Genomic DNA, 24,909 nt, shown 5'->3' on the forward strand with positions numbered 1-24,909 from the left:
CCTCTTGGGGTGCTCCGCATCCGGGGGCACGTGGGTGAGTGCAAGGTTGACCCCTGACCCCACTGGGATGGGACGCTCATCCCTGTTTTTAGGGGAAGGCCACGACTACGACCTGACCCCCCACATCCCTCCCCCTCCCCTCTATGGACCCGGTCCTCTCATTTGGTGGGACAGCTGAGGTCTGAACTCTTGGTACTGCTGAGGGTGTGATGGAGAGTGCACGAGGAGCTGTTGCACGAGGCGGTTCATTACGGAAGCACAAGACGCACACGTCAGAATTTAATGCAGATTCAAGCATTTTGCAAATCCAGCTCAGCGGCTCAAAGGCACTCAAAACCGATCACATTATCGTCGGGGATCCATTTTCAGTGGCGCGATCGTTCAACCGGCCTGAACATGCACACGCGTCCTGAGCACTGAGGCGTGCACGTCCACTCACGCTGTCCGTCTGATCCCAGCGAGGTGAGGAATTTATTCATCCAATTAATCTGCCCGGTCAACGATGGCTCCCCAATGGGCCTTCTTTCTTTCTTTCTTTCTTTGTTTTCCTCGGACAAAAGTGCATCCGTGAGAGAAAGCCGAGCAGGAATCTGGACCGGAACCGTAAAAATCAGACTCTCTGTACAGAAATCCACGTCTTTACATTACAAAGAAGAACAAGCTGTGTTGGGCTGAAGGCGCCCACGCCTCCGTTCCAGAAGCGCTTGCTTGGACCTCTGCTGCCCCCTGTCGGCGAGGGTGACAATAACACGAGGGTGACATTAAAACAAGAAAAAAAGAGGCAGCTGTACTGGAGTTCAGAACCACTGCAGCACTGCTTAATCAAGCAGATGAGCAAATAGATTTGAGGCTGTGTGCGTGTGCGTGTGCGTGTGTAAACCTGTGAGGGGATTTCACCATAAATATTTATGTCGGGCAAACAGATCAATGGCTATTAAAAAGGTCAAGGGGAGATGATGATGGATACTGGCTTTGTATATTGATAAAATCTGAAAACGCCGATAAATTACAAATACACATTTGTGCACACACACACGTGCCTACGCACACGCAGAGGGCAAATGATTGGGATTAATTCATTGATCATGCTTAATCTGTCATAATTAATTCCATAGGAACAACTGTGATGAGAGCACGCCTCCATTAAAGAGATAAATTATTCAGCGTGGGGAGGAGGTAGACCCAAGATAAATGAGTGTGGCAGGCTGCTTCCAGCAGTCTCGGGCCGGGGCTAATTACAGGCTTTTCTTGGAAACTAGCACAGGTTAACGTACAGTAACGTACAGAAATACCAGGCAACTGTAAGCGGACGCTCTGGTTATTACAGATGGTTTAAGGACGCGCTCATTAAGCTCGACTTTGACTAAAGGTGAAGCGATGGCACATTCTGAATGTCACAATCTGACCCGTGTGCTTGAAAACGGTTGCACAGCAGGACCAGATCCACTTGAAATGTACATCCCAGAGGGTTTACCCTCCAGGCAACGCGTGTATTTATTTAAGTGAACACTGCAGCAGCCCGATTATCCTCTTTAGATATCAGCTAGTTGTTCTCATATAAAAGAAGCCAAGTGTAGATAAAGGAATGAACCTGATGGCACACGATGGCAGACGTAAAGGATGTGGAGGGCTGTGTGTGTGTGTGTGTGTGTGTGTGTGTGTCCGTGCAGGAACAGCAGCTGCGGCAGCTGCAGAGATCAGTCCCACAACAAACGCAGAGAGCAGCCACAGATGTGTCAGTGATCAGAGGCCCGACTGCCTTCAGAAGAAGGTTTCTCTGCACAGCGGGCAGGTGGACTTGTTGCTGGACGTGAACCATTTGTACTGAGGAAAGACGAGGAGAACAGAGCGGCGTTAAAGGGCAACCCTCGTTTGCATACATTTGCTAGGCCGCATAATCAGAGAACTTCAGTTTGCGGAACACAGATCAGCAGCTCACCAAACACGCCGAGTGGAACCTCTTCTTGCAGGTCCGACAAGCCTTCTTGGGCAGGGAGTAGTTGGAGCCGTGGATCACAGAGAAGCAGATCATACAGTCCTCCACCCCCTCGAAGCGCTTGTCCACGTTGTTCTTCCACAGAGTCAGGCCCTCCATTATACTGCCATTCTGAACACGTTAATGTTGAAAACATCACATCAGATCGTCATGAACTCCAGTACCAGCCAGAAGATGCACCTCCATCTCCCCATCTCCGTCTACATCTGTGTACATTAGGCAGCATCTGTAGTTCTAGAAGTGTCTTCTCACCTGATGTGTGAGGTAGGTGCTCAGCTGCAGCATCCAGTTCCTCCACTGCTGTAAGGCGATGCCCACGCGCCTCCCACTATCTACAGCGATGGAGCCCAGAGGATAATTCTGCGGAAGCTGAATCACCAGCTCAATGAAGATATCATCCACAGAGTAGGTAGCGATCACTTCCCGCGCTGCTGAGCGAGCTTTGACCTGCAGGGAAGCACAGGTGCGCGCTTTGGCTTTACAATTCTGGACAAATAGGCCGTGAAAAGAACTCCAATGTTGGTTCATCAGAGCAGAGAATCTCGTTTCCTGTGTGTGTGTGTGTGTGTGTGTGTGTGTAGACGGGAGAACCAGCAGAGCCCCAGAGCTGAAGTTTACGTGTCAGAGAAAAGCTCTGAGTACTTAGGCCAAAGAAAACTTTTAGTATTTCATCTGAATTCATTTGTAAAACAAAAGTGTCATTTTGAAGGACTGATTGTGGACTGATGATGGCTGACTGGCAGGAAGTAGCATCGAAACACAGACTTTCAGTAATAACAGAACTCACAGTCATGCTGTCGGACATCTGAGTGCTGGAGTGCACGGATGAGATTTCCTGTGCCGACAGGACGGGGCTGATGTATTTCACGGTGAACTTCTCCACAACCGTGCTGACTCTCTTCTCCTGACTGTTCCACCACAGCCGCACCATGGCAGGCAGGTCCTGCAGCGTACTGTAGTACACGCTGCACGCCAGGTGGGGGAGCTCACACTTCACGTTTGTGCTTTCTGCTGGGAAACGACACAATATAGGAAAAGAATGTCCCATAACAGGAACTAAAGTGTTCGTGGGTGGTTTACTAACTTTCAACATCTAGAGAAAGGGTCTCCGTAAAGAAGGTTTTGCTCTCCTTCATCTCTGTCCCCTGGCCTGGGTAGACGGGGTTCTCAGGCATCAGTTTGAAAAGGATCAGCAGGAGCTTGTTCAGGGAGGTGTTTCTTTTCAGGTGCTGGGCATAAAGAGCGCGCAGCTGGAGACAAATAGGGGGGACAGGCTGCACTCAGGCACAACAATAAAAGGAGATGACCTGGACAATAATCACAACAAACTAAAGAAGCAAAAAGATCTGGTGATCAGGGGTCTCACATTGGTGGGAGAGGATTTAAAGAAAGTGAGGAGCAGCTTCCAGGCTAGTAGGTAGCCTAAGAGGCAGGAGTACTCTATGCTGAGAGGCTGGACCACTGCAAACTCTCCCACTTGAACTCCTGATAGGATGTTTTCACAGAGGTCCTCACAAGTGGAGAGGATGGTCATCAGTGATGCCGGCGGAGAGCTGAGCAGACAATTACACAACCGTCAGAACATTTTAAACATCGCCATATTGTAATTGACAGTTATACCAGGAATCCACTGATCATCCCTAGATTAACCCCTTACAGACAAGGTTCGTCTTCTTCGTCATCAAACTTGTGGTCCTGGTCAAACGCAGGCAGCTCAGGCATCATTCTGAAATGATAATGGAAATGTGATTAGAATTCAATTAAAGTAGGAGGCCGAGGACCACAGGAACTAAACCTTTACCTGTCTAACAGGTGGAAGGTGGTGATCTGCAGAGGTCTGGCTTTAAACAGAAGCTGTGGACAAAAAGTGTTGAGCAGCGTCTGGACACCGTCGGGTAAATTTGTTTTCTGGCCGGCTACGAAGCGCGGCCGCAGCTTGTTGTGCATTAGCTTCTGCACGGGCACAAAAGCCAGAGCCTGGCCAAGCGACTGAAGGACCGCCGAAGGGAACACTGGGTCATCCGGTTCAGAGAAGGCATCTGTTGGACCAACAAGGCAGAAGACATCAAGCCACTCGCTATGCACGATTCCTTCAGGTGGAACTCCAGCAGGAATGGATCGTACCTGTGATGCTGATGGGGAGAGGCAACATCACATTGTAGATTCCATCTGTGAAGAAGTCTGTCCATTCCCCAGACAGTTCTGGGGGCAGCTTCTGCAGCACATCAGGTGACGACGTCGTGAAGAACTGGTTCAAACTCGTCACCAGCGCAGCGTTCGCACAGAAAAACAGCTGCACCCATGGGTTCCAGAGGCTTCTCACATTCTCTTTAGTGACCTAAAATTAAGATTAAAACAGAATCTTACCTTATCCTGACACTGATTGTCCTCACAGAACTCGTTAATGGAAACATCACAGACAAAACGAGCTTAAAATGAGCAGAATGAACTCTTTACCTCTAACCACGCTAACATGGAGCAGAGCAAGAAGTCCCACTGGCTGCTCTCGAGATCTGTCGGGCGATGAGTTACCAGCCAAGAGAGGAGACGCATCATTTCCACTGTCAAATTCAACTCTCGAGGAGTTGCTTCAGACAGATCGCTGAAAAAAAACATAAAAATCACAAGAAACGTTCAAAGAAACGTCAGCCAATAGACGAATTAAAAGAAGGCAAACCCATGGAATGAACATGTAACTGCTGTGGTACAAATTAAAGACTGGAAGGGAGACCAAAGCATCCTGCCACCTGTCAAAGAGGAAGCAGGTCTCATTGCTGCTCCTCCACTCCATCATGGTGGCCAGGACAGACTGCAACACCTCATTCTGCACCGGCGTGTCAGCCGTGAGGCAGCACAGCAGAACCGCCAGACACTCGTACACATCTGCGGCACAAATGAGCCTGTAGTCCAGGATAACAGACGGGAACTGTAGCGTCAGCATGTGTGTTTGCGTCCTCACAGTCAGTTTCGCGCCAGTTGATGATTCCACTTGTAGCCAAAGCAACGAGGGTCTCTCTCTCGTCTTGGGTCATGAAGGGGCAGAGAACCTGGACTGTGTTCAGCCTGCTTTGCCAACCTGACAACAAACTGAGCACACAGGACTTTTAACATACAAGAGAGGGATACGATTAACTTTTAATATACTGTGAAACTGGGTTGCTCAAGAATTTGGGAACCTGTCTGTGCTGCTGTAAAGCTTCCTCAGCTTTCCACCCCGAGTCTCTGCCAACTTGTTGACGTGTATGTAGTCTTCTAGAGTCAGAGACCAGAGGTCTCCCTCTGCCACTGACCTACAGGGAAATAATACAACACACATAGTAACAATAATGAGTAGATAACAACTGAAGTGCTTTCATAACTAGAAGCTAACTGGCAGGAATAACAATGTATCAGTTGCTATAAAATAGTATCCTTCACCTTAAGTAAAGTGTCTCCAGCACATCTTCCAATGGAAGCAGGTTGTGAAGACCCCCCGGCAGCCTCCAGTCCATGAGCAGGCTGTGATATGAGGCCACTAAAGCAGGGCTATAGCCTACCTCCTTACACCACTGCAGTGTATACAGCAACTCTGAAACTGCCAAACCAGAGAATATATAGAAGAAAATCTAAAAATATCAGCCCTCGTTATGTCAGAAAAGACTCTCATGTGTACCTGTGATAACGAGGTTTTGCTGACGTGATGGACAATCAGCTGCCTTTTGCTCAGGGACGCTGGATGCAGAAAGCTGGGCCACCTTACCCAACATGGCAGAGGCACACAGGTGAGCAGGTAGCCTCGCTGACAATCTCGATGTCCAGGTGTCCACAGGGGACTGAAGGCAAACTCCTCTGTAGCGGTTGGACAATAACGGGGATTTCATCCACTAAAGAGCACATCGACACAAGAGAAGGTTTCATTTGGACGACTGTATTAAAGTTTATCGGCTTCTGAGCAAATGTCCTTAAAGAGACAAAGATGGAATTTGCTTTATTTCCTCAACGAGAATTTCAAAACTTGACCTTCTCACCTGAAGAGGCAAGTCCTGTCTGATTTTTTTCCACTGCGACTGGCTGGGCATTAACTCGCTCAGGAACTGGGCGAGGAGCAGCGAGCCGGGACCACTGGAAGCAGCTACCGTCTCCACTATGGTCTGGACAGCCAGCACTAAAACCCTGAAACTGAAACACAACCCAAAGTCTCAGAGGTGAACCTTGGACGTACAGCGGATTTTACAATGGAATTTTTGGTACCTTTCGATGTCCAGCGAGGTGGTCAGAATTTGGTGTTTCACCCAAACGGCGACACTGTGCAAGAAACTTCCCTCCTGGACTTTGTGTTCAGGGTCTTGAGCCAGCGACTGGACCCCGGCTTTACACACTGCCCACAGCTTTTGTAAAAGGGAGTCTATCAAAGCAGAAACAGCATTGTTCATCTAGCTGAGGTGACAAGCAGCATGTGTATTTATTACACATATAGGATTAGATATTCAAGTATGGATATTTACAGCACCTACCAGTCAGAAGAATGCGTGTCTGATCTTGGGCAGTTAATTGGAACACAGTAAACAACAGATCCTGAGCAGAGAGTAATGAAAAGCAGTCCTCTACAGTGGAGAAGAACGTGAAGGTCACATCGCAGATGAAGGAGATTAATGGCCGCAAGTTGCCTTCATCTGATAAACTCTTTGTCTTGGACAGAGTAATGTGGAGCTTCTCCAACATCTTCTCCAGGTACACCTCCCCAATCAGAGACTCTGCTCCAACAGAAACAGAGAGAGAATCAATAAATCTGGATTTGACAACACTGAACAACGTAGAAAAGGGAAATTTTATTCACCGTGGTTGTGGTTCTGAGAGAGAACCAGACTGATCAGTGCCCAGCGATGATCGCCTGCCGAATACGTGGAAATGGGGGGGCTGCCGTCGATCCTGCACAGCTCCTCAATAAGTCCCAGGAGCTGCTCGCCCAGAACGGAGCCCTTCAGCCAATCACCACAGCTTTTAACAGTCGTGGGATCTGCACATGCCTGTCAGGGTGCCGGTCAGAATTAGTGAAAACATCTTCAAAATCTAGTAAAATACTTGACAAACATGGGTAAAAACATAATTATCACCCTCTGTATGATTTGCAGAATAATTCCCCACGGTAATTCCATCTAGGAAACACAGAATATGAGTGGAAGAGCAGAAAAACAAACGTGGAGCTGGCTCATCTCACGCGGTTACCATGGAGATGTGGTTGAGGATGCGAGTGGTCTCCTGGCGGCTGCAGCAGGACAGCGAGCTGAAGATAATTTCCACCAGGTGCTCGGTGTCAGTCCGCCCCTTCTCGCTCAGCCACAGCACCACCTGCTCCAGCAGGAACTGCGTGGCTGGGTTCTTCACCGCTGGCTGCCGCTCGCCGTCGGTTAATTTATCATCCACCAGCGTCTGCCAACAGCAGAAATTCAGAGGTTAAAACCTGGCCACGTGTTTGACGGTGGCGTGACGGACTGATGCGCAGAGATCTTCAACAGTCTCACCTCAAACACTCTGGGTGTGTGGAAAGAGCGCAAGAGCAGGGACAGGAAAACCAGATGTGTCTCCGACTTGTTGTCATTCACGTGCAGCAGGCACATCTGAACCAGCTGACAAACCAAGTCTTCCAAATGCGGAGTCTTTAGGGGCCCAAATGTTGGCTCTCTTACAGCCTCCGACACCGTCTGTGCAGCTTTCTCAACAGCGCCCTCCTTAACTGCAGCTTTCTCAACATCTTCTTCCTTTTCCAAACAGATCCTGACGGATTTCTTCTTCTGCGGATGCCTTTTATTTCCTCCCTCAGGGTGGCACATTACCTGGAGATGAAAGGTAAAATTTATGGACTCCAGAATGTTCTGTCCTTTTGAAACAGGTGACTCAGGACTCTAAATGATCCGTGAGGTGAAACTGGTCACCACCCCAGTAGCCCAGGAGGCCTCACCTGCAGCAAGGTGGCGATGCCCTCCAAAATTTGCGGATCTGCTTCCTGGGTGTTGACGTAACGCACAAACAAGATTCCAACCTCCTTCCAGAAGTCTGTCAGAAGCGCCTGAAAGACGTCCCTGTTGCTGTTGGCCTCATCACCGTGCAAGCCTGCCTTTTTCTCCCAAGACCAAAGCATTTCCGTGACCACGAGGAAAAGAGGACCGTTCCGTAAGGAGGGACTGCCCAGAGCCTCCTCGAGCAGAGGGAGAAGCTACAAAGAAAATAAGACGCTTTAGAAGGACGGGAACAACAGGAGTGAGCCTACCCAGGAAAAATGAACACACCTTTTCCGATATCAGCATGCTCCTCAAGCTCTTCTGATCTTCATCGGTGTGCAGCACAATGCAGTACCTCAAGCACTCCACCACGGACGTCACGATGACGGCGCTCTCCGATGGGCTGGAGGCTGCTCGCTCACTTGACAAACTGAAAAAAACACAAAGGTTTTAGAATCTAATGGGGCAATTCCTGCCCGGCAAAAAGGGCATCATGGTGAGGCGTTAAGCAGGCGAATCACCCCTGGATGAATGAAGTGAAGAAGGTGCTGTAGAAGTCCATGCTGGGATGGGTGACCTCTTGGGGCAGTTTGCTCAGGAGCGGCATTAAATTAGGGTGGAGGGCTTTAGCCATGCCTTTGCCTCCCTCTTTAAGGAGTGCCCAGAGCTTTGGTAAAAAGCCCTTCTTAGCATTCACGTGTTTCCAGCAATCCTGAAGTAGAGAAAAAAGAGATGAGATTACATAACATGGCACTTACTCATTTGGTGTATTTACTGTATACACATGCTTACGGGGACCGTGGACACAACGTGCAGGACAGCTTCCCACACAGAGGGCAGGACTGCGGGGTCTGTGTCATCGATGTTAAGGAGGACAGCGGGGCAGACGAGAGCCGCCTGAGCCACGACCAGCGCGGGAGTAAATTCACACAGAGCACACACGAGCTGGAAAAAAGCCCCTCGCACCTGTTAAACAGCACGTAACGCATTAGTGCACGGTGCTTCTCCTCTCTTTGGTTTCACCGCACGCATTTGGCTTTTTTCCCAGCAACCTGCCTGTGCGGTTTTGTGTTTGCTGTACTTCCAAAACTTCCCAGGATTCACCAGATCCGAGAGTTTTTGCTCCAGGGCCGGCGTGTCAGTCGGCTGTAGCAGTGACAGCAGCCTCTTCACCCCCAGGAGGGAACAGGTCAGCATGCGCACATATTTGGCTTCTCTCTCCTCAGCTGTCACGTTCCTATAGAAAGGAAAGAACCTGTGACTCGCTGACAGAAGTTAACATCGTTTTATCTAAGGAGAGACAGTGAAAATACTGTGAAACAGTATTTAACTTACTGGGGATCACTGAGGGTGTCAGCAGTCTCCTTTAACAAGATATCTTGAATGACCTGCAACATAAAACAACAGCTCACAGTAAAGACAAAACCATGTTTTCCACACTAACCGCTGCCATTACTACCCACATTAAGGATCTCATCCTTGCAAAAGTTGAGAGCTTCTGGCTGTTTGGGAGGGGAGAAAGCAGCCTGGAAGGCCTTACATGCAGCTGAAGCAGACGGCATGTAAGGGTCACACTGAGACAGAATCCAATGTCCCATCAGGCTCTTCAGAAACGGGGCGAGGCAGCGGCCCACCTTCGCAACCAGTTGTTCAAAAGCTTGTTGGGTCGCCTCCCTGATACGCCGATCGTGATCCTGCTTGAGCAACACCAAGATTACTGTGTAGTTGCACCTCATGTAGCCAAACAAAATAATGTCCCGTGTGTGTGTGTGTGTGTGTGTGTGTCATGACCGTGCAGAAGAAATGTCTCACCACTGATATTTTACAGTAGATTTTGGACCAGTATGGTAGGACCCCTTTGACCACGTCTGAATCCCGCTCCTGGCACATGGATGCAAAATCCTGCACAGCCTAAAAAATACAGGCAACAATGAAACAATCAGTGAGACTGTAGCACAACCAACACAACCTTCCCTATGGAAGAAGGTGTAGATGGCTTTAGGTGAGGTTGGTAGTATGTTATCATAACGTGAATCACTCTAAAGTTCACCTTTAGTCTGGTGGTGACGTCCCTCTTGGACATCTTTCTGAGCACCAGTCGAAATTCGGCATCTACGAGGTTGTCGATCTCGTCCACGCCGTGGACAGCGGGGACATAACTGAGGTCCAGGTTCGCGCTTGTGTCGAAGCCTACAAACCCGGGGATGACCCCGCTTTCACGGCTGAGCGCCTCAGCAGCGCGGCTGCTACTGGAAGGCTGGTAGACACAAAACCAGAATGTTAACATGGCGTGAAAACACACAACAGGTAAAGATATCTTTACCCTGGTCAGGATACTAGTCACAAGACGTGTTTCCCCAGTCACAACGTTAGCTACTCGCTCACGTTAGCGAGACGTTTACTACCAACTGACCCAAATATAAAGTTACATTTCAAAACACTTGTACGAACCCGAACATTTCCTTTAGTCCGCTGTTTATTTTTACCACCCATGATTACGTGTCAATTATAAAAGTATCACGCTGTAGTAGCCACAGGCTGGTAACAACCTGCCATTACATATGACGTTTTACGATCTTCGTTTATATGTCCGGGCCTGATAGCCAAGGTTTTCCTGGCTATCGCCCCCTGCTGGTGCGGAGTGCGAAACCATAACATAAACCAGGAATAAGACATCTATCCAAAGGCTTTGACAGCCTAAAAGTTGCAGGAAACAAGTCAAAAACAAATACACTGAATGCTGTTTTTGTTATGTAGTTGGCTCTTATTATAACGTAGTGACCTGTCCTACGTGACTGTACTCAATAAGTTTAAATATTAACGTCCAAGGCGACACATCGATGGGTAAATTTCAACAGACGCTCCGAGGCTGATTATCGGTCTAATGCTGCCACCTACTGTCCGATGTGAGTCACAGCAGGCTTGTGCTCACTCAGCCGCTTGCCTTTAAAATAATTCAGCAAAATAATGAAATATCCTACTGATATTCTGCATAAGTAACAGTACATTCGCCATCGCAGAAATACTTACAATCAAGAAATTCAATCACAGAAATTGTAGGGTTCCTTTCAGCAGGCATTTTCTCCAAAATAAAACTTAAAAAGAATCCGATTGAACTCATTTTATTCAGGTACAAGCTCCTTGTGATGGTCAGACAAACACCAAAGTTCTTAGTAAACAACTCGATGATCAATGTGGGTTTTTTGCAAAGTCTTTGTCATAGGCAACCACAGAGTGAAAAGGATAACTCAGTGGCCTTCTTCAAAGGGTTGTGACCATTTATAATTCTTAACTTTATTTTATGAGACCATTTTTCCCAAGCTAACCTTTATCACAGCTCATGTAGAGAGAAATGCTTTACTGCAAACCAGAGGTAGAAGATAAACAGAGCAGTAGGATGCAGCAGCAGCAAATATGATAAAATTATTTTGTCTCACTAGATTATCATAGTATAATACTGTACTGATACTCCTAAAGATGCCAACAAATCTCTCAAAAATTAGCATAGGAATCAAGATAAGTGAAACATTAACTGCATAATTGAGTGCCGCCAAGGTCAGATTCCGTAAATGTTGTTTAATCTTGGTTAAATTAACTAATAATTAACTAATTAATTAAATTAAAAAACTAAAGTTTGCTAATGGTGTTGGTTTATGACTTATAAATTAAGTTCTTATCTCTTTCCAAGCAGACTTCTGTTCATACCTTCATAGAATCTCAACTGGCTTCCTTCTGCTCAAAATATATAAGTTGTGGTCCTTTCTCACATAAAATCGATACTAAAACCAAGATGCTATATTCTAGCCTGCCGCTGCCATGGCAACCAGCGTCAGTAGATGCAACGTATCTGATAATTGAATTCATTTTAAAGATGGGGGGCTGGTGTCACGGCAGCTGGATGCATTATTAGACAGGTTAGTTTGAGTTTAAAAACCTTTAGTGTGCATCATTATAGTTTATCATCATGGATCCTCACTGGTGTTAGAAACGTACAGTTAGAAATGCTGAGGGTGGGATTGGTTATTCATAATCATGTACCGGTACTAGTGTGACGATGATGATTAGTAAGTTTTTACCTATTTTTTTTTTAGGAAATTCAAACTGAGCTAAGTGAGAACAACCAATGTAGGACTGGTGAACTAAAATACATACAATCAGTGAATAAGAGGAATATTGTTGCACCAAAAAAAGGATGCTTGTCATTGTTCCACGAACCACTTTTAACTCATTTCTATTCACCAGTCAGTGTTCTTGTGCAGCGTTACACCTGAAACTCAACATCCGTTATCCTGTAAAAAGCTCCGAGCTGTTGCAACTTCCTCCAACCAAAGAGATCAAATGTCCAGTTTCTGGTGAGGCAACCCTAAATGGCTGAGCATCATCCCAGCGTGATGTCAGCTCCTGGCAGCAGCACGCTGGTGAAATGGGGGTCTAGTTTGGGCACAAAGCCTTTGAAATCTCTGGAGGCCTGAGTCCCAAACACATCCAGGACCTGCCTGTTCATCAGAGCAAACCTGCAAGAGGAACAGGAAACAGGAAGTCATCTCACGTCCTCTGCTGCCGATCCAGAACTCACCAAATAACCAGCTGGTATTTACAACGTCTGATAACCATCTGGGATTTGCTGCGTGTTTGGGGGACCCAGTCGTACCTGCCCTGTGTCAGGCGCAGCAGGAACTTCCAGTATGCGGGCCTGAGGTTCTGCACTTCCATCACAGCCTGTTTAACGTAGATTTATCTTCACTAAAACAAATATTTGTGTTGGGAATATTTACACAAGCTCAAAAGGAGAATTCCAGACCCACATTTTCTGACCCAGTCGTGGAACGAAGCCTTGAAGCTCGCAGGTAATGGTGGAGAAGAGCCACAGGAGCTTCACGCAGTTGTTTAAATATCTGCTCCTTATATTCAAGAGCAAATCGATACACAACCTAAAGGACATATGAACCCTCGTCTCATCGGAGGGACAAAGCTGATGAAAATATTGATTAATTCCAGAATAAGAGCGAGCATTTCTGGCTTTAATCGCTAATTATGTCGTGAATTAAAGGTTATTTCTATTAAAGTATCTATTAATAGGCCATAAGGGGCCGAAGAGTCGGAAAACAAAGGGTCTGGAATTCTTCAAATAGAGATATTTAAAATAAAAGTGGAACGTGTACGTGTGTGGGTGCACTGCTCATGGGTTCTTCCTCCTGGGGGGGGGGGGGGGGGGAGGAGGGGCTGGTGTGCATGTGACACTTACAGCTTGGAAACAAATCGCAGTGGAGACGGCGTAGAGCACGGTGTCAGCGTGGGGGAAGTAGGGGAAGCGTCCTGCTTCGATGCCTTTGAAGTACATGGTCTAAAACGAGAGAGCAGAATCGTCACGATTGCTTCCGACTTCTCGTTTCTCGCGACACAAGATCGTTTTACCTCCATCAGCTTTGTAAAAAGGTACATGGATATGGTGGTGCTTCTGTAGAAGAACATGGACGTTCCGGCCAGGAAGCCTGGGAAGGGACAGAGGATCGGACGGACACAACTGTCACGTGGCAAAAATTCTACTTAGCGTGAAGAATCGGGCCACACCTGCGATTAATGCATGGAGCTCATCATCAATGTTCCGCATCCAGCGCAACAGGCAGCTGGTCACCTGAGCCAAGGAGAACCAGGTAAATACAAGAAACCACAATAGTAACCATGGAGACCGGAAGCAAGGGGAGATCAACCTTGTATATGCTGACGAAGGATCCCAGAAAGGCCCCTAACTGGAAGTTCTCTTTGTTGTAGAAGAGCGAGGGGATCCGTGAGGGTTTGGAGAACATCTGTCTGAAGGCTGAAGGCACCTTAAGACAGCACTGAATCAGGTAGCCCACACTAAACATCCTGACAAAACCCTGGAGGAGACAGAACATTCACCAAACGCTCCTTCATCAGGACGAGATCTAAAGCAAACGCAGCCCGCTGGACGGAGGTGACTCACTTTAATGCAGTAGGAGATGCAGTTGTCATGGTGATGTCTGCAGCACCTGTGTCTGGGACCCTTTGTGCATCTACAAATGATCAGGAGAAGAAGTCAGAGCTTTGGAGACGGAGGGAACGGTGGTTGCGTGAGCAGCCCTCACATGGACTCCAGCAGTTCTTTGGTGTACGCCCGCAGCGTCCTCCTCCCGGCCCCGGGCCTCCTGGCCCCGCCCTCCACGGCGAGCGCCGTCCTGTCCGGCGCCCTCGAGCTGCCATGCTCGGCCACGACGGCGTGAGTGGGAAGCTCCTCTTTCCCGATGATGAACCTGAGACGGACACGAGCGCCACTGTTAGAACACTCAAGCAAAGGGGTCAAAGTCAGCGCCCGGGACGCGGCCGACTCACTTCAACGCGGAAAAGGCGAAGCCTTTGAGGCCGTCTCGACTCCTGCGGGACAGAACACAACGTTCACCTTTGTCATACGTGGAAACGGACATTGCTGAGATTTCAGAGAGTTCTGACCTGAAGAAGAACATGTAGAGTGAAGCAGTTACGCAGAACAGAAGCACCTGGGGGGGGGACATTATTCCAGGGAAGCACGTTAAGACAGTTCCAGCAGTCTTCTATCATCAGTCCAGCAGATCATGGGGCACGTTTAGATCCACTAGATCTCGTGCATCTACTGACCTCTCCGTGTCTCACGGGTCTGACGAAGCCGCGGGTCGCTGCCATCCGGAACAAAGTTTCAGTGGCCTGACGAGACAAACAGACACGGAGCAGCTTAAATTTTAGGCCTGTGGTAAAAACAATACAGCTTTAACCGTATTTGCTAAAACAAACAAGAGACTGGAAATGCTCTTACAAGGTTGGCCATGTATATCGTCAACAGTCCTCTCCTGAATCAGGGGGAGTATAAGTGAGGATTATACGAGCTCCCAACAAAACAGTCAATATTTATGAGGACAGCGTCCGAGCCACCACAGGAAACTCACCTGCTCTTGCGCTCCACGAGGATGGCGAGATAGGAAGCAGGCAGCGCCGAGCCGAACCCAAGAGACCAGGAGTAGAAGCCCCCCAACAGTTTCCTGGAGTCAGAGATACAGTGGCATCAGGGTTTTTCTGTTACTGAAGGGCAGATGGATTCACAGGCCCCATCAGGGCTGACAGGAAGGCTGGTTTTCCTTCCTGTTAACCTACACATCCATAAGATCTGAAAAGCCGAGGTGGATGTAGAGAATGAGCAGTGTTAAAGAAGCATCTGCTTGGTGGAATATTCAGATTATAAAGGCAGCCTTCAAATAAAATGGGCACTATTAGCAAAAAACAACAACATCTGTTTCAACAAATATTAAGTTGCTGCATCGAAGCAGTCGGACACGTCAGCTGATCCAAACTCCACATGATTCCATCTATTGGACCGACTAACCTGAGGATGCAGAAGAAAACAATGTAGAGACCCCCATTGGCGGTGAGGAAGGTGGTGGACCAGAGAATCTCAGGGATGAGTCTTTTTAAATAATAATCCTTCTTCCTTCTCCTCAGCACTGCTGCAATCTGCAGTTCAGTGACAATGACAGATGCAACTGTTCACACTCCAATAGCGCAATCAATCAATCAATCAATCAATCAATCAATCAATGTGCAATGGAAGATCTGGACGTGCGTTCTGACGTTATTAAAAATGTGCAAGCTTGTAACAATTTACGCATTTTATGTTTCCTGGATCACGAATATGTGGTCAAGCGTTTGTTTAGAAAGGTAAACAGACGATGTTTACAGTTTGCTGCTAACCAACCAATGTGATCAATGTAGCTTTTGCGCCGAGTTGCAGCTTGTAACGCGATGAATGTGAGGTTTAGGCCTTTCACCAGAGTTTACACACGTCCGTCAACTCGACCTTAGCCCTTCGGAGGAAGATGGCTAATGTTTACAAGGATTCTCAGAACTCGGTAGGCTAACTTAGCTAACTTTAGCCTCTGTGTGTGGAGGTACGTGATGTGAGTTGACGTACCAGATAAAGAGGGACGTATATTTTGAAAGAAACCTCCAGAGCACTTCTGGAAACGTCCAGAGCGGACTGCAAACACGACGGGTTCCAGGTGTGGCCGATCTCGTAGCAGTTGTGGGGTATTTTACTGAGCACAGCCATGTCTGAACACCATGGACTGCACTCTGACTGACAACCCGAAGCAGGAACGCAGCGCCGCGCCGCGCCGACGTGCGCGTCCCCCGACGCAGCAGACGTCACCGCGCACCGCGGGCGTGCACGTGCACGGTCTGCACGAAACGTACGTGACAAGCCCCGCCCCTCCCTCCACACAAAGATGGTATAATGATTAATAGATTTTTTATGACTGTATTATCGTTGTTAATCAACCTTTTCTTTAAAAACAAATTGTACCGGAGACATTTTGAATTGTGAAACAGTTATTAATAAAGTCATCAGTCATTCATTCCTTTCCGTGATGCCTTATTCTTTATTAATAACACTAAATAAATATATGTAGAAACATGTAGCCAACTGTAGCAAACCGAGAAACAATCAGTTTCAGTTATTAAAAGGTGTAACTCTTGTTTTCTCATCCTCAATATGCCAATAACCTAATTAAGTGACTTATTTCCGAGTTAAAAATATTATTTTACCCTCAAATTTCAGCCTTGAAAAGGCGGCTATTCTTACTTTTAAAAATATGTTTATGTTATGTTTTATGGAAAACTGGAGGGCAATTTGGGCACCCCGTGGTGCATGAGTTTGCGTTTCAGCCTAATTGGATCAATTACATTGATTTCCCAGTGGGCGATTATGCTACATGTAATCATAATTAAAGCGAGAGCTCGGAGCCGTTATTATCCGTGCACGCGTCTGACACCGCGGGAGGCGCTCACAACTGCTGAATGGTCTGACTGTGTTGTGAGTTTCATAAGTTCTGCGCCCATTCCGTTTACGCACTCCAGCTCAGCCGCTGCGCTTCCCCACTTGTGGTACTCGGAGCAGAACCGGCTGGACACCCTCCGGGACCGGTCTTCTTCACTATGGACCGGAGTTTGAGGCTGTTGGCGAGTTGTTTACTTTGCGTTCTCTGCTCCGGTGCGGGGGAGACGCGCGGCCGTGAGAGAGTTTACTACATCGGGATCATCGAGGACACGTGGAATTATGCGCCCAGTGGTAAAAATCTCCTCAATGGAAAAGATATCGCAGATGACGAGTGAGTCTGAATCTAATATTTTTTATATTTATTCCAAGGTGCTATCAAGTGAAGCCATGTCGGTAACGTACAGTTTAGGGTCCAAATTCTATGTCATCATGCGAGGGTGTGAGCGTCTAGACCTCTGAATAAGGCTGTTTACACGCGGCAGTAGGAATCAGCTGAATAACCCGCTGGATGACGCGAGGCTTTCTCCTGCATCACAGTACCGGGCTACAGTTATTTCCGTATATGCGATGCGAGAATATACATTAATTCCTGTGGTATCGGCCATGATTTGAAGTTTAGGTCATTTTTCATCCGCAATTGTGGAATTTCCTGGCTTTGTCAGACAGATTACACAACATGCAAGAGCCACTTCAGAGGTCAAGAGATGCCTTTGGCTGTGCTCAAACCAAGACATGTCAGCAATTTTAATGAGAATTCACAGATGGAATCCGATTATTTTAGGAAAAGAAATCCCAGTGGACCTTTTGATTCATGCCCGTCTATGTGGCTGAAATGAAGCCATGCAATTCTGCGTCAGTCACGTTCAGTTTAGGGTGGAAAGTTTATGATGGGACCAGTGTTGGGACCAGTGGTGGGACCAGTGTTGGGACCAGTGGGACCAGTGTTGGGACCAGTGGGACCAGTGTTGGGACCAGTGGTGGGACCAGTGTTGGCCGCGCCTCCAACAGCAGGTTGAACCATGCCCGGTGAACCATGCCCTCTAATTGTTTGATAGCTGTGGAAATGTGCCATTTGTTCAGCGTTGATTACATCTCCAGTTAAATGAGCTCAGCAGATAAATGAGCACAGCGCAGCGTCATCATTGCTGGGCCACGGCTCTCACTCACTGTTGACATCATTAGTATTACTGGATGTCTTTTTGTAATGTCCTTCTTCCCACTCTGATCCCAGGCACGCATCCACCTTCCTTGAATCAGGACCACAACGCATCGGCCGGGTCTACAAGAAGGCCATGTTCCGTCAGTACACGGACAGGACGTACAGCCAGCAGATCCCAGGCCCTGCCTGGTTGGGCTTCCTGGGGCCCGTCCTTCGAGCGGAGGTTGGTGATGTCATCTTGGTCCACCTGAAGAACTTGGCCTCCAGGAACTACTCCATACATCCGCATGGGGTCTTCTATGAGAAAGACTCAGAGGGTAAGAAGTTACAAAATGGAAACTGCACACAGATTTAGCCAAATATCTGTGAGAAAGCTCCCGCATTGTCTCCCTGGGGGGGAGGGGTGCATATTATGGAAGGGCAGGACACTAAGGGGACATTGTCGTAACATGTACCTCTAGTGATAAGATCACCCGGTGTGTTTACAGCTCCATCCCTCACTTTTTCTCACGATCCATTTCCTGATTCAAAACTGTGGGTTTTCGTTGTTTTTCACGTCTTTGTTGCTTGGGTGCAGTCTTACGTGGTGGCGGGATGTGTTCAACCACACAACCAGTGTTTTTTACTGGTTTTTTGTTGTGCAGCGAGACCCCACCCCCCAACCTTTGTAAAACATCCTTCCTTAAAAAGTTCTCGACAGTTACTAAAACTGAAACGAAACCTCGTTCACTGAGTTTTGTTCATTTCAGATAATATGACTCTGGTTGGATACGTGTGCTTTATATTGTGTCATAACTGCACAACTTAATGAAACATGACTTTCTATAAGTTCTACTTGCTGAAGAGCTCTGCAATAGGATGATCCCACTGGGTGTCTGTCTACCAGGGGCACTCTACCCGGATGGAACGTCAAAGGCGATGAAGATGGATGACGCTGTTCCTCCAGGAGGCAGCTACACCTACCGCTGGGAGGTCAGACCAGAGTTTGCCCCCACAGATGACGATGCAAACTGCCTGACCTGGGTCTACCATTCTCACGTGGACGCCCCCAGAGACATCGCCTCGGGACTTATTGGGGCTCTGCTGACCTGTAAAAAAGGTACAAAGACTTCATTCTGTTTTGTCTCGGTGCTGTCGACCTGGCACAGATGAAGACGACGGGGCCGCTCTGCACCTTCCGATTGTTGTGTTCTCAGGAATCTTGACCGAGGCTGCCCACTCCGCCCAGGGTTCGGCAGAGTCGGTCCGAAACGACGTCGACCAGGACGTCTTCCTGATGTTCAACGTGGTGGATGAAAATCTGAGTTGGTACCTGCAGGACAACATTCGGAGCTGCTGCGATCCGGCGGGAGTCGACCTGGAAGATCCAGACTTTATGGAATCAAACAAGATGCATGGTGAAAAATGAGAGGAATTTGATTTTGTGCTAAATGAACCATCAAACATCACAATCTTAGATTTCCAAGGTGTTTCAGCATCATTGATCCCACGGTGTGCGTCTGTTCTCTCCCCGACAGCTATTAATGGTTACATGTTTGGAAATCTGCCCGGAATCACATTATGCCAGGGCCGAGCGGTGGCCTGGCATTTGTTCGGCATGGGTAATGAGGTGGACATTCATTCCGCATTTTTCCATGGCAACACGCTGCTGGACCGGGGCCATCGCACCGACGTCCTCAGCCTGTTCCCCGCCACCTTCGCTACCGCTGAGATGGTCCCCAAGGCTCGAGGGAAGTGGCTGCTGACCTGCCAGGTTAATGACCATTTTCAGGGTAGGGCGCTTGACCTTTGAGACGCAGAATTGCTGACGTGTTCGGATGCTTTTTCCACCACTAAAGAGCTGTTACCCGACACAGCGATTGTAGTAGGCACAAGTTTGTCATGTCACATTTTAGAATCGCCTCCTCAAACAGGAAAAGCACAGCGCAGACCGGCTGACATATGACCCTTGGTGTCTGTCTCTGTTGGTGCCTTCTAGCTGGAATGCAGGCCTTTTATGAGGTGAAGTCATGTAACGGCGTCAGCGGCACCACACTGACAGACGGTGTGGTGAGGAATTACTACATGGCAGTGGAGAACGTGCTGTGGGACTATGCCCCGTCTGGACAGGACCTGATTAATAAGAGAAATCTCACCGAGGCCGACAGGTGGGCAGAGTTTTCATGAGCTCCACAGTTATATCCTACTGGATAAACACTGTAAAAGTTAATCATTTATTCTGATGTCATTCCTAATTTTTGCTGCTGTGATGAGTATAAAATCACAAGATATACCGGTAAAGAACATTGCTTAACATTGCCTGAAGGCCACTGCCTAGAATTTGGCTTGATTTTTGTGGGGGACCAAGCAGTGTTGATTCAGATCCAGGCAACATAGCAAAGCTTCTTATCTGTGAATCTTCTGGATTTGGAAGCAACATTCTGAGACAAAACACTCGAGTTTCAATATTATTCAGAATATCTGGGACCGTTTGTCTTGGTTTGTAGAGATGTTCATGTCAATTACAGCCAACCCAGCATCAGTGTCCATCAGTGTCCTTTCACACCCTTTTTCAGCGCTTCTGAGACGTTCTTTGGTAGAGATGGCGACAGGATCGGAGGTCAATACCTTAAAGTAATGTACAAAGAGTACACAGATGGTTCCTTCACCACCGCGAAACCACAAACGCCAGAATCTCAACATTTGGCACTCTTCGGTATGGCCTGGAACCTGGTTCCGTTCTTACTTTTTGGACTTTGCGTACTCCATTTGTTATAGTGAGCCTTTCAACATCCGCCATCATTCTCAATTTGTCCAGGTCCAGTTTTAAGAGCAGAGGAAGGCGATACAATCAAAGTAACACTGATGAACAAAGCTGACAGAAGCTACAGCATCCAGCCTCACGGCCTCTTCTACGAAAGCCTCAACAAAGACGGTAAAGAAACAGCCTCACGTCATCACTTTGTGTTAGTCTGACACTGTCACTCAGCCCTTGTGCTGTTTACTGTTCTCTGTGGAACGCTGTAGAGGTCTCCAGCCAAGGCTCTCACATCGGTCCAGGGAAGACCTTCACCTACACCTGGCAGGTGAAGGACGGCCCCTCTCCCTCGGATCCCTCCTGCATCCCCTACCTTTACTTCTCCGCCGCAGATCCAGTCGCCGATACCAACTCTGGGCTGATGGGACCGTTGCTCGTGTGCAAGAAAGGATCTCTGGCTGAGAGCGGATTGCAGGTGCTGTTGCTAAGTGTCACCTGTGGGATTTCCCAACAGCGTCACAGGGTTGTTGGAGCACACAAATGTCGATGTTTAAGCACGATGACACCGTTTCACTGCGATCTCCTCGGCTATGCTGAAACTGTCTGCGTGGGTTTCACAGAAAGGCGTCGATAAGGAATTCTTCCTTCTGTTTTCTGTCATGGATGAAAACTTGAGCCAGTATTTGAGGAACAACATTGGCATGTTCGCTCCAAATACAACGGATCCTTCAGATGAGGACTTCATGGAGAGCAACATGATGCACGGTATGCTCGCGAAGATCTTCCTCTCCGTGACCTGTCACACTTCTCACTTCTGTGTTTTCTGGACTACAGCCATAAATGGGCGCATGTACGGTAACCTGGCCGGCCTGGAGATGTGTGCTGGAGACAAAGTAATGTGGTACACCTTCGGACTTGGCACGGAGGTGGACATCCACGGGGTGTATTTCGAGGGGAATACCTTCAAGAAGCAGAGCACGACGCGAGACACTCTCAACCTGTTCCCCCATACCACCACAGCGGTCTCCATGCAGCCAAATGAACCCGGTTGGTCAGATTGCATCACGTATGCATGCGCAGAAACCCCGACAACCCCTCCCGTTTCCTTCTGTGCCATCAAGGATGATGAAATGCCAGGATTGCGTTGATTTTACGGTGTCCTCACAGGTGTGTACGAGGTGAACTGCAGAGTAACGGACCATTACGCCGCTGGAATGAGGCAGCAGTACAGGGTGAACCTCTGTCCCCAGAGGGAGTTCAAGCACGCACGCACGCCTCCCACCAAGGTCGTGCAGTATTTTATCAGTGCTGAAGAAATCGAGTGGGACTTCTCACCTCAGAGGGACTGGGAGCTGGAACTGTACCACACCACCGAAGAAGACAGGTGAGAGTAACGGGAGTGGATTCCATGGCCTGGCCCGATTTGCTGTTGCAGCTGTTTGATGATGGATTTTCATGGGTGTCGGTCTTCCAGCCCTGGCAACACATTTTTGGGGAGAGGAAAAAACAGGATCGGCTCACGCTACAAGAAGGTGGTGTATCGAGAATACACCGACGACTCCTTCACCGTGCAGAAGGATCACCAGCAACACTTGGGAATTCTGGGTGTGTTAGACTTTCATTTTGTTTGTTTGCTTGTTTTTTTTACTGAGAGTCGAGCTGATGTATTTGTCTTTCCTGCCACAGGTCCCATCATCAGAGCAGAGGTGGGGGAGCAGATCGTGATCACGTTTAAAAACAAAGCCAGCAGGCCGTACTCCATCACCGCGCACGGAGTGAAGGCCAGCGGCACGCACGTTCCCAACAGACCTGGTGAGACAATGGAAGCTGCTGGCAGGTTGTTCTAGTCCGGGGGCCTCGACAATGACGCTTCAGTTCCCTTCTCTTTAGGCAAGATAATAGAGTTGACATGGGATATTCCAGAAAGTTCTGGTCCAGGGGTCTCGGATCCGAACTGCATCTCTTACGCGTACTACTCCAACGTTGACTTTATCCAGGTGCGTATTCTGTGTGTAGATTCAATTCCTGCTCACAAAGTTGGCAGAGCTCCCCATCATTTTGCACGTTTCCAGGACCTGTACAGCGGTCTCTTGGGGCCTCTGGTCATTTGCAGGCCAGGCACTCTGCGAGGGGAGGGCTCCGACAGACAGAGGGCGGATGTGGAAAAGGAGTTTGCTCTGCTCTTCATGGTGCACGATGAGAACCAGTCCTGGTACTTGGAAGACAACATTAGAAAATACCTCAACGCTACCCAGGAGTCTGCGACGTTCGATCATGGTTTCCACGAGAGTAACATGATGCACGGTAAGACGACGCAGTGAGACAGTGAACATGATTCAAGATTCAAGACTGAACACAAGCTGAAACATATAAAACACAGACACGCAGTTCAGCTAACATCAGCAGACCGTCGCTGTTTGAAATCTGCAATTATCATATTTCAAGTGGCACAATATGAGTCCAAATGTGGTTATGTAGCCTAGATATGCATCAAGGAAAAATAAAGAATTCAGTTTGTTTCCTGAAATGTGAATTTTTCTGTTAAAAGGGATCAATGGTCGGCTGTATGCGAACCTCCAGGGACTGGAGATGACTCAGGGACACAAAGTGGACTGGTATCTACTGGGAATGGGCAACGAAGTGGACGTGCACACTGTTCACTTCCACGCTGAGACATTTACCTACAAGGTAACGTTCGCTGCCCAAATCTGCTTATTTTGGTGGTTTCTGGCCTGTTTTCACTTCCGCCCCTCGGTAATTATTTCCCATTTGATGTTTCCTTTTCTTCACTGTGCACGGCAGACGGACAGCGTGCACCGCGCAGACGTTTTTGACCTCTTCCCTGGGACTTTCCAGACTGTCGAAATGGTTGCTGGGAATCCAGGAACCTGGCTACTCCACTGTCATGTGACTGACCACATCCACAGCGGCATGGAGACAACGTTCACTATCAAAGGTTTGCCCTGATCCTTGTCCTTCAGCACACCAAATTACCCCAACAGCACAGCTCCAAGGGTCATGGAGGCACTCAGACCCTTACGACGTGATAAGTTTGAGGTTCCTGTTAGCCAATTACAGACCCGGTCATTTACATTTTCCCGTAAATGCGTGATTTAATGATATGGATTCTTTTTAAATGTATGGGCAACCACAGTGCTGATGGGATAATATCATAGGTTATATCAAAGACTAGAATCACTTTGTGAATAAAATAAAAAGAATAGATTAAAATCTTAAAAGTTAGCGGATTGGTGCTCTGGTGCTTTAGGAGCCTTCCAGGTTTCATTTGATTTTCATATAATATGAATTTCTCCTCTCTGTTTCAAAAGTAGGACACTTGTGTGGGCTTTATCGTGCACTTACGTAATGGATATGGAATGTTTTTCTCAATGTTATCAGCCTTCTCTTCGGCACTATTGACATTTTGAAGCTAATCCTCTCACTGTGTGTGAAGCTTCCATAAAGTTTACAGCAAAGTCCCATTCGTGCCTGCTGGCTCCTTAATTTAGCAAGCACATATATCACGTTGGCATCTTGTTTACAATCCCAGCATCATTTTTGATCATGTTGTCCACACCCTCTTCCTCTTTGTAACTTCCTTCTCAGGCGCAGCACAGGGAACTGGAAGCTCCTTGGATACGTCACTGCTCCTGCTGGTATTTGCTCTCATTTCTGCTCTGCACTGATAAAGAGAGTCCATCGTTGCTGATGTGCGTTGCCACATCCTTTCGGTAGTTTTTTTTTTTTTTTTTTTAAACAATCCAAGGGAAAAAATCACTGTTGTAACCAAAAGTATGCACACACTTTGAACTTTTTTTCCTAGAATGTAAAATGATGTGTTTCTTTTAAAGTGTTTTTCAAAGCTCTGTTTGAACAAATCTTTTTTTTTTCATGTAAAAATGTGCAATAAAGACATTTTGAAACCCCTATTTTAAAAAGGGAGCATCCATTGCCGCATTTTTCTCTCCTGAAAGGGTCATGTTGGGTCAGTTCCTTTGTTAAGTGCACAGGATTTCCCATTGGCTGCAACAGTTTACAGACTAATATACAAACCACCTCTATTCTTCGCCAGATGTTTTAAATAACTACATTTCACATTAAACAAGGAGATCATCTTGGTTTGAAGAAGCCCACCTCATGCCTGATTTCTGCAGATAAGACTCATCATTGATTTCAGGAGGAAAACAGCAGTCAGTCAACAGTCACTCCGGGTTACCA

The 24,909-nt window shown here is 47.7% G+C and overlaps 3 protein-coding genes across 6 annotated transcripts; 1 reads left to right on the forward strand and 2 right to left on the reverse strand.

The window, feature by feature from the left end:
- Nucleotides 1–266: 266 nt before the first annotated feature.
- Nucleotides 267–10,934, reverse strand: ltn1 (listerin E3 ubiquitin protein ligase 1). Of its 3 annotated transcripts, XM_057054095.1 has the most exons (33): nucleotides 10,426–10,934; nucleotides 10,025–10,231; nucleotides 9,787–9,885; nucleotides 9,438–9,668; nucleotides 9,310–9,362; nucleotides 9,031–9,211; nucleotides 8,767–8,940; nucleotides 8,496–8,686; nucleotides 8,263–8,404; nucleotides 7,935–8,189; nucleotides 7,711–7,809; nucleotides 7,498–7,680; nucleotides 7,202–7,405; nucleotides 7,090–7,131; nucleotides 6,813–7,002; nucleotides 6,490–6,729; nucleotides 6,227–6,380; nucleotides 6,004–6,154; nucleotides 5,649–5,859; nucleotides 5,414–5,570; nucleotides 5,173–5,286; nucleotides 4,956–5,083; nucleotides 4,744–4,879; nucleotides 4,454–4,598; nucleotides 4,121–4,334; nucleotides 3,798–4,035; nucleotides 3,654–3,722; nucleotides 3,363–3,549; nucleotides 3,081–3,246; nucleotides 2,784–3,007; nucleotides 2,249–2,443; nucleotides 1,940–2,107; nucleotides 267–1,824 (listed from the first exon to the last, which is right to left on the reverse strand). In XM_057054095.1, exons 1-33 carry the CDS (start codon nucleotides 10,465–10,467, stop codon nucleotides 1,762–1,764), a joined length of 5,253 nt encoding a protein of 1,750 aa, XP_056910075.1. In that variant the 5' UTR covers nucleotides 10,468–10,934; the 3' UTR covers nucleotides 267–1,761. The 3 variants fall into 3 exon arrangements, with proteins under 3 accessions (XP_056910075.1, XP_056910074.1, XP_056910073.1); XM_057054094.1 differs by having other exon boundaries at nucleotides 2,784–3,004; nucleotides 7,498–7,809; XM_057054093.1 differs by having other exon boundaries at nucleotides 7,498–7,809.
- Nucleotides 10,935–11,080: 146 nt separating this feature from the next.
- On the reverse strand, nucleotides 11,081–16,194 carry tmem135 (transmembrane protein 135). The gene is made up of 15 exons (XM_057054096.1): nucleotides 15,932–16,194; nucleotides 15,347–15,474; nucleotides 14,913–15,005; nucleotides 14,783–14,816; nucleotides 14,608–14,673; nucleotides 14,443–14,489; nucleotides 14,326–14,367; nucleotides 14,082–14,246; nucleotides 13,940–14,009; nucleotides 13,686–13,853; nucleotides 13,546–13,609; nucleotides 13,390–13,466; nucleotides 13,220–13,318; nucleotides 12,626–12,693; nucleotides 11,081–12,488 (listed from the first exon to the last, which is right to left on the reverse strand). The coding sequence occupies exons 1-15, from the start codon at nucleotides 16,067–16,069 to the stop codon at nucleotides 12,353–12,355; spliced, it is 1,395 nt and encodes a 464-aa protein (XP_056910076.1). The 5' UTR covers nucleotides 16,070–16,194; the 3' UTR covers nucleotides 11,081–12,352.
- A 629-nt stretch (nucleotides 16,195–16,823) lies between these two features.
- Nucleotides 16,824–24,442, forward strand: hephl1b (hephaestin-like 1b). Of its 2 annotated transcripts, none has more exons than XM_057053605.1 (19): nucleotides 16,824–17,126; nucleotides 18,027–18,271; nucleotides 18,841–19,053; nucleotides 19,151–19,351; nucleotides 19,472–19,726; nucleotides 19,933–20,101; nucleotides 20,510–20,649; nucleotides 20,752–20,868; nucleotides 20,961–21,166; nucleotides 21,312–21,456; nucleotides 21,526–21,738; nucleotides 21,859–22,075; nucleotides 22,166–22,296; nucleotides 22,378–22,503; nucleotides 22,582–22,688; nucleotides 22,764–22,995; nucleotides 23,240–23,379; nucleotides 23,548–23,647; nucleotides 24,298–24,442. In XM_057053605.1, the coding sequence occupies exons 1-19, from the start codon at nucleotides 16,954–16,956 to the stop codon at nucleotides 24,375–24,377; spliced, it is 3,210 nt and encodes a 1,069-aa protein (XP_056909585.1). In that variant the 5' UTR covers nucleotides 16,824–16,953; the 3' UTR covers nucleotides 24,378–24,442. The 2 variants fall into 2 exon arrangements, with proteins under 2 accessions (XP_056909585.1, XP_056909584.1); XM_057053604.1 differs by having other exon boundaries at nucleotides 16,825–17,126; nucleotides 23,494–23,647.
- The last annotated feature ends 467 nt before the right edge of the window (nucleotides 24,443–24,909 follow it).

The sequence above is a fragment of the Takifugu flavidus genome, chromosome 14 (assembly GCF_003711565.1).
Source record: "Takifugu flavidus isolate HTHZ2018 chromosome 14, ASM371156v2, whole genome shotgun sequence".
Taxonomy (NCBI): domain Eukaryota; kingdom Metazoa; phylum Chordata; class Actinopteri; order Tetraodontiformes; family Tetraodontidae; genus Takifugu; species Takifugu flavidus.

Bases quoted from the DNA above. Each gene is read 5' to 3' on its own strand.
- ltn1 (XM_057054093.1), bottom strand. From the start codon at position 10,467: ATGGGTGGTAAAAATAAACAGCGGACTAAAGGAAATGTTCGG. The intron at 9,886-10,024 runs GTGAACTTTAGA...TGTATTTTTTAG, and splicing joins ACGTCACCACCAGACTAAAG to GCTGTGCAGGATTTTGCATC. The intron at 4,880-4,955 runs GTGAGGACGCAA...TTTGTGCCGCAG, and splicing joins CAACTGGCGCGAAACTGACT to ATGTGTACGAGTGTCTGGCG.
- hephl1b (XM_057053604.1), top strand. From the start codon at position 16,954: ATGGACCGGAGTTTGAGGCTGTTGGCGAGTTGTTTACTTTGCGTTCTC. The intron at 19,727-19,932 runs GTAGGGCGCTTG...GGTGCCTTCTAG, and splicing joins GGTTAATGACCATTTTCAGG to CTGGAATGCAGGCCTTTTAT. The intron at 21,457-21,525 runs GTATGCTCGCGA...TCTGGACTACAG, and splicing joins GGAGAGCAACATGATGCACG to CCATAAATGGGCGCATGTAC.
- tmem135 (XM_057054096.1), bottom strand. From the start codon at position 16,069: ATGGCTGTGCTCAGTAAAATACCCCACAACTGCTACGAGATCGGCCAC. The intron at 14,490-14,607 runs GTCAGTAGATGC...TCCCCCCCCCAG, and splicing joins GACCCGTGAGACACGGAGAG to GTGCTTCTGTTCTGCGTAAC. The intron at 12,694-13,219 runs GTAAGTGTCACA...TACGTTAAACAG, and splicing joins CTGCGATTTGTTTCCAAGCT to GCTGTGATGGAAGTGCAGAA.